General features: G+C 40.2%; 1 protein-coding gene and 1 pseudogene across 3 annotated transcripts; both read left to right on the forward strand.

Annotated features, from left to right (window-relative positions):
- The first annotated feature begins 1873 nt into the window (after positions 1-1873).
- Positions 1874-4164, forward strand: LOC112892838 (annotated as a pseudogene).
- A 303-nt stretch (positions 4165-4467) lies between these two features.
- On the forward strand, positions 4468-7704 carry LOC112893894. Of its 3 annotated transcripts, none has more exons than XM_025961418.1 (6): positions 4468-4617; positions 4950-5243; positions 5597-5681; positions 6690-6744; positions 7127-7265; positions 7338-7704. In XM_025961418.1, exons 1-6 carry the CDS (start codon positions 4477-4479, stop codon positions 7503-7505), a joined length of 882 nt encoding a protein of 293 aa, XP_025817203.1. In that variant the 5' UTR covers positions 4468-4476; the 3' UTR covers positions 7506-7704. The 3 variants fall into 3 exon arrangements, with proteins under 3 accessions (XP_025817203.1, XP_025817204.1, XP_025817205.1); XM_025961419.1 differs by having other exon boundaries at positions 7354-7704; XM_025961420.1 differs by having other exon boundaries at positions 4517-4617; positions 4939-5243.

Consider the following 7704-nt stretch of genomic DNA (forward strand, 5'->3'; position numbering starts at 1 on the left):
GCATCCCTCGCTTCAGTTTTGGTTGTTTGGAATTGTACACCTCACCTCTTATTCTCTTTAAATTAGGCGGGGAGGCTCTCTATCGGTTCTGATCCGATCAGAAAGGTAGTTTGAATCGAGAGCCGTCGATGTTTGGGGAGATCACGAGGTGAGGTGATACATCACTGAAGGTGATGAAATTTGGAGTTGTCACATGAATCGCAGGTCCAATAATTATTCTTACTGGACCTTTTTCTGTTTTGAATCGGGACCAAGCGTGAAACATATGCATGCAAGTAAAGAGCATGAGAGAGTTGACCAGCAAGCAATCGGAGAATAAAATAAACTAGCTCATGTCATCTTGTTCCAATGGTTTCATATAATTTAAAAAACCCACATATCCCAAATCAAGTATCTAAATTAAATTTTGATTGCACTATTGTATTTCTTATGATAATATCTTAAAAAACAAGACTACACTTTATCATATTTAGATAATTTTTTAAAAATATTTCTATCAAGTTTTAATATTTTTATACTATCTGTATACTTAGAAGAATTAATATGAAATCATCGAACAAAATAATTATACACCTCAAATAAATTATATAAACTCACAGAACAAAGATCTGTACAACTATAACTAATTAAACGAACTAATATATATATATATATATATATATATATATATATATATATATATCTAATACAAATTATATGAACTCGTAGAACAAAGATTTAGAATAAATTGTATGAACCCACAAAATAAATATGTATACACATACAATAATTTGTATAAAATCATTAATAAAAATCTATACACAAAGAACAGATTGTATGAACTAAAGGAATAAAGATTTGTACGCCTAGAACAAATTATATAAGCACATAAAAATAATAAATTATTTAATTTATTTAGATTCAATTATAAGAAATAAAGGTGCATGCCATGAATTATAAACAGGAGAAAAAAATCGTACAATGATTATAAGAGAAAAAAAATAAAAAGTAGCTATGGGAAAAGGAAAAAAATAAATAGAAAAGAAAATAGGATAAAACAAAAACTTCATGAAAGAAAACGAAAACTAAATATGATGGAATTAATCACTTACTTTTTATGGATGCCAATAAAAATGAAAAAATAATTAAAAGGAAAAAGGAAAGAAAAACAAAATAAATGAGATGAAAAAAGAATGCATGATACCAATTAAGTAAAGAAATGATAGACTAGTCAAAAGTTGAGATAAAGAAAAGAAAAAAGACAAAGAGGAAATAAAAAGGAGTAGTAGTCCTTAGACATCTGTAGGCATGCAGTAGAAACGACATCTAGTAGTCGCATATATATGTTAACATACTAACTATACGTACATATACGTGCATGCACCTAAAGTCGCATCTAAGTAGTCCCAATGATCAGACTTTAACATAAAAAATAATGATCAGACTTAATAGGCCGAAATAGTTTGTTGGACCAGATAAAAGCGGACCACCCGAAATATTCTTCACGCGTAATTTATTACGCGGGAGATATATAACCACCGCCGAGATCCGGCCGACGCGGCGGCGGGCCGTGGGCGGGCTCCGGAGAGCTGGGCTGAGATTTAAAGGGCTTCCTCTGTTTGAACAGGAAGCCCCTTCCTTCACCTGAATTCCGGAAGCCCATCACACCTGCGAGAGCCCAAGAGAAGGCTCTTGCCTTGCAGGCCGGAGGCCCGACGTGCACGACGTGGGCCACACAGTGACCGGCCTCACATGGCCCAGAGAAGAGGACTCGCCGCTGCCGGGTAACGCCGCCGCCAGTTCCGGCCAATCCCGCCGCCGAGCTCCCGCACGGCGCTGGCCTTGCCGCCTCCGCGCCAAGTCCCCAGCTTCCGGCCATTGCCAGGTGCCGCAGATGCCCCGCGACATGAGCGCCTCTCCCGAGCATTGCCGAGAGAGAAGGGGGTCGTTCCACGTCCGTACAAGCGTCGCTGGGAAGAGCGCGCCGCCGTCTCTGGTGCTTGTGTACTGCATTGGCGCCATTGCCCTTCTTGCGAGCGTTGGTCGCACCCTAGCCCCAAAGGTATTGATTCATTCGTTGCTTGCTCCCGAATCCGCACTACTTAACTGGTGAACGTCTCTGACGGTGACGGTTAGCGTCGTAGGACTGTAGGAGCTCCAACAGAGACTAATTTCTTCTGCAGCTTTCCTGTTTATTCTCGAAAAAGAATCACAACCAATTGTGTTTGTGTAGCACGCTGCTCCGTTCTGTTGGCGAAGAGTGTAACATGACTTCTTCCGAAATTCATTGTGCTTGGTTCGTGAGCTTGATGTTCCTAGGCACTCAACTTAGCATAAATTGAGTAATAGCCAATGAATCTGCAATAAACTCGTACATGGCTTCCCATTTTTAGTTCGGATGCATTCGTTGCTAATTGTTTCTTCAAGGTTGCTAGCATGGTAGATCCATCATCTGTAGAAATGCTGTCAATGTGTTATGGTTCCAGCTATTTTAATTGGTGCTATCCTTATATTGGTAACTTGAATTGCCGGAGGAGCTCTGTCTTTGCTCTTTTTGGTGCATTTCGTTGACATCTGTTTCTTGCAAACCTCAAGGGATCAAGTATGAGCTGCACACTCTTCCTGTAAGATGTCCTCTCTCTTTGTATATCCTTTGGCGTATTGGTAAAGGCAAGTTGCTGACAAATGCACACACTGGTTTCTTAGGTGGATGCTAAGGCTGTAACTGACGGTGACACAATTACCGTGTATGTTAACATTGCCAATCATCCAGAGTCTGGTAATGTGCCCCAGGAAGTGCATAAAGCAGTCATTGAGCGGACCAAGGCACGAGTGACCAAGAACTACCAGCGAGCCGATGCTTTGCAGAAGATCATACTGGATGCAGGATATAGGTCATTTTTAAAAAATCACAACTATCACGTAGGCAATCCTTTTATGATGAGAGTTCTGACGCCTTTGAGTTCTGGGTGTAGGCAGGTTCCTAACATGAGAGGCGAACATGTTCTCGCAAAGAAGTACCGGATTAGGCTAAGGTTTGCCCCTACTTCTTGTTCTCGCATCAATGCTCAAGGGCTTGTTTCTAATTTGGACGGTAGTTACAATACTACAAACTGCAATGCAGAGGGGTCGATGCACCAGAGAGCTTGATGCCTTATGGCAAAGAGGCAAAAGAGGAGCTAGTGAGGCTGGTGCAGCGAAAAAGCTTAAGATTTCCATATATGACAGTGACCGATACGGTCGATTAGTTGGAGATGTTGACTGCAATGGGGTTTCCGTGCAGGTAAGAAACTACACTGATGTGCCTTTACAGTTCCTTCTAGAAATCTAGCAGTGGTAAGCTATCAATGTAGTGGATGAGCTGTTGCTCCCTTTGCTCTGTCTTTTCTTGAAGGTACCTACTCTACTCTTGTAGTTTTATACTACATAGCTTACAACACCCCACTTACCTTGTTCTGGTTGTCTTATACGAAAAGAAATGAAACACAGTGAAGTTGAAGAATGGAATGTGTGAGCACTGGAACCAAATCATTTATAAGCTTTTGATGTAAATTCTGCGAGGAAATGTTACATCGCCTCAGCACAGATCACTTGTAGCTTTAATCCTCAGCAACATTCAGACACCGGAATGAATTAATTTTATCATTTCTTTTTGCAATAGGAACACATGCTAGAGAAAGGGCTTGCATGGTACTATACTGCTTATGATCATCGGATGGAGCTCAGCAAGGTAACAAGTACTCTTTTACTGCCCAATATGACGCAAAGGACAGCTCCATTCCACTTGACTGAGAAGAGCATGCTCTGGACATTTCTGCAACCATATGCATGAAGTTCCTGAATCCTGATGAATGGGCATTTTCAGTGGGAGAATCAGGCGCGGGTGAGCCGGACAGGATTGTGGACATCACCAGATCCTGAGAAACCGTGGGAATGGAGGAAGAAGAAACGCATTGGGACAATGTGAAGCAGCTGTGGATTTCTGCTGCACGCTGTGACCAGGAATTGCTGAATGATTTTACCCATTCGGAATTGTAGTCTGAAACATTAGTTCCGTCGCCGTAGAGTGTGCTATTTGTTGCAAATTGTTAAATCGTTGTAAAGTAGAGCACGTTTATTTGATTGACGTAAAGCTCCAAATGGGGACGGAGACAGCTGTGATTGGTGTAGCACAACCTGATTGGATTGTTGTAGGGTTTCCCCCCAGACAAAATTGATTGCTTTGGCTAATCTCATGCCGTTTCATAGTCTGTGTTGAATAAACTGAAGGGCTGAAGGCTTGTAGTGATTGAACTCGCAAGTTCTAACAGAACTCTAGAGTCTAGACATGACTAGTATAAGTAGGTAAAACAGGTGGGAAGATATAACTTACTCTCAGTTACCCAAAAAAAAAACAGTACAACGACGGAAAAAAGAAAAACTGTAATTTCACCCTTATCGAGGGTTTCCGCGCAAATAGCTCACGAATCGACGGTCCTGATGGATAGAACCACAGCCATGGTGACATCGCATCCGTCAGCTACTTCTCCTTCCTCCAAACTAACCCAAAGCCCGTCTCGCCACTCGCCTCTCGCCACCGAGTGGCATTTGCCCTCCCTCTCCTCCTGTGCCGCCACCCCCCTTGGATTTCACTCTCAGGTACCTAGCAAACCGCCCGCACTCATTTCTGTTCTAATTTCTGTATGTTCCATTTACCTGGAGGCGATTTGGTTGGAGAGATTTATAGAAGCGCAACTGCGGCATAGCGATTGGATCTCGCCTTCTTTTTCCGCCGCCAATTAGTTGTTAATGGTAATATTAGAAGCGAGTCTGTCTGGTCAGATATAGGTTTTCTTGCCTTTCCAGTTTGGCAACTGCACGGGCAGCGATGTTTTCTCTGCATTCGTAGTATTCGTTTATTTTTGTATGGGGAGAAATATAAAACTCACTAGGATGTTTTGGCGGATACGTTTTATTAAGCTTTTTTTTAGGTAAAGGAATTAAAATTATCTCAGTTGCTATATCAACCAAGGATGCACAAAGCTGAATGTTTGATTAAGCATGGGAAGACTAAAGATGGGAGCTCTACAAGGAGCTTGGACTATTTAACCATGGAGCAGCTAGCACAAGGGATATCTGATGGAATGTACACCTATAAGCATCGTTGTGAGGGGGGAGTTGATATCCATGATATCGTGGTCAAGAAGAGCAGATTCAGAATTCTTCTGTATTATGTCGGCACAATCTGCCTTCTCATGACTGTTTGCCGCATCCTATTGTCAAAGGTATTTTTTCTTGAAATACCACTCCAGGCTGTCGCTGTGACTGTTAATTTTCAGTTAGCTCTATTCCAGGGGCCTGTTTAGTAATGAAAAACACAACTCAATTGAAATAAGTCAGTTGTGCAGATATGTTGCTGAACTCCATTCTTTTCCTGAGTTTCTTAGAAATATAGGTTCAGATTTGAAACAGTGCAGCAATTTAGGCCTGAAGAACAACCTTATTACACTTGCCATGTTTCTTGTTAGTGATGCTTTATTTTTGTTACTTGCTTATCAAGATTCAATTGGTAAATAAAAACATTAGGTGTGCTGCTGATTGCACTATTTTAATTGAGTCATGGTTTTCATTGTTGCAGGAGACTTTAGGCCTTGGTTCCCTTTGGAGTATTTCCTTTGCTGGTGTAATTGCAAAATGGTTGCAATGTGATCCTGTGAAGAAAGGTGGGTACAGAGGTTCTGTTCCGTACTATGTTTCTCTGTGCTCTAATGAATGCCTTGTAGTTAATGTCAGCTTAAGGCTCTGTTTGGATTCAATGTATTTTAGGAGTAGACTATTAGAGAAATACACGGTTTTACAAAATACCTTGGTATTGAAATGCAAAGAGGTGTTTGGATGTCACAAATTTTGCAGTTTTGGAATCTACAGTATTGATAAAGTATTTTTGGAGTTCAGAAAACCTCACCTAGAGCTTTTTTTCTAGACAGAACTGGTGCTCATGGTGTGTGCGTAGTTTTTGTTGTGTACTCCATTTTATACCATTTCGCCGTTCTGCTGTATTGGCATCTTCTCTCGTTCTGCTGTGCATGCTTTCCTCATCCTGTCTATTTTTTCCTTTTTTCCGTATCATTTTAATTATTTGATTAATTTGGTTCCAATCAATGCTTAGCCCCTGGTCTAGATACAAGTACCATGAGTTCAGGGTCTGTACATCTATGATGAGTGATCGTAACTAACTGAAGATACAGTTAGTTTGAATGATGATAACAAAGAGGATCGAAGATCAAAATCTTAATGATACAGAATAACTACCACATAGAGAAGTTTAATCCAATCAAGAAGAATGTTCAGATTAGTAATGGAACACGTCAGCTCAACTCTTACATGGAGTATATAGTCCAGAAAATGCCCGTTACCTATATAGGAATATTCTAACGACCTCTCTTAAATTATGAAATACTGCCACCAATACTACAATTAGACAAACACATCATTGTTTTCTAAAATTAAGAAAAACTCTAGTTTTGAAATACTGTGGTGTTGCATGGCTTTGGTTTTAAAAACTGTAGTATCTTAATACTATGGTTTTTGGAAAATGCAATGTCCAAAGTTCCAAACAGAGCCTAAGGTTGCAAAAAGGAATGACGATTCTTGTTTCTCAGCATCCATGATGAATATGGAAAAGTGAAATTACTTGCTCCTTATTAGATATATAGTTTAATTTTGTGCAGAGTCGTTGGTGATCATGCCGACTTTTGGGGTTCAATTAGAGCAACACTTTTGGAGGTATGGAGGAACCAGTCTGGAATTCAACATGGGTGCTTTCAAATTTATTCATGCTTTCAGTATTTATTGCTCGTCGAATGCTATTCCAAGAGAACCTGAACAATTATGAAAAGATAGAAGGAAGCAAATGCTTCATAAAGATAAAGGAAATAAGTGTTCCCTTTTCTTAACAGAAAGAAATGTAGACACATCTTTCTTGTTAGTACTTATCTTTGATAGGACTGAGCCCTGAAATGGATTTATTCATTTTCTTTAGCTGAAGTGATCAGCTTAGACTTGGAGGCTTGCGGCATTTATATATTTTAGATGGATTATAAGCTATAAGCTACAAAAATAGAGGTTTCATATTTTTCTTCTTCTTAACATGAAACTCATATCATAGTGGAAGAGTTCATCGCAAATTTGTGCCCACTGGCAAGATTCTAAGACCGGTGCTGAACGAGTGTGTGACCCCTTTCACTTGCTACTGGAGCTTGGCACTGCTTCTACGAGACGAATATGGCCTCATGCTTGTTTTCAAGGTAAATGTTGCTTGCTTTCAGTAAGTTCTCAAGTGCACTGTATGCAATGGTCTGAAAGATCTTACTTTGCAGAACTTGAATCCACCAGCTAAGATGATAGTCCCAATCTGGAAAGCATTATGTGCATTCGTGGACTCGAATACTTTGAACGCTTCTGTATTACCTCAACTACACGATCCACATAAACATGCTGAACTGACGGAGGCAGTGTGCACTCCTGACTGCTCATTGAACATTTGATCCCTGAGGACTTTGATTACTGACAGCAGAATTTTCATGTTTCCATACAAATGACTGAAGACGCAGAATATTACTAGACCGGGACTCTTTACTTTAGACTCAGGAGTTTCGTGACCCACTTGTACCTTTGGCCATCGTGTAATTTTGTCCTTTGAATATTCAAGAGTATAATGTACTCTACATATTTCTTTGTGAAAAA

Source organism: Panicum hallii, chromosome 5 (genome assembly GCF_002211085.1).
Source record: "Panicum hallii strain FIL2 chromosome 5, PHallii_v3.1, whole genome shotgun sequence".
Lineage (NCBI taxonomy): Eukaryota > Viridiplantae > Streptophyta > Magnoliopsida > Poales > Poaceae > Panicum > Panicum hallii.

Coding starts and splice junctions, on each gene's coding strand:
- LOC112893894 (XM_025961418.1), top strand. CDS start 4,477: ATGGTGACATCGCATCCGTCAGCTACTTCTCCTTCCTCCAAACTAACC. Junction 4,618..4,949: donor CCCTTGGATTTCACTCTCAG/GTACCTAGCAAA, acceptor GCTTTTTTTTAG/GTAAAGGAATTAAAATTATC. Junction 5,682..6,689: donor ATGTGATCCTGTGAAGAAAG/GTGGGTACAGAG, acceptor AATTTTGTGCAG/AGTCGTTGGTGATCATGCCG.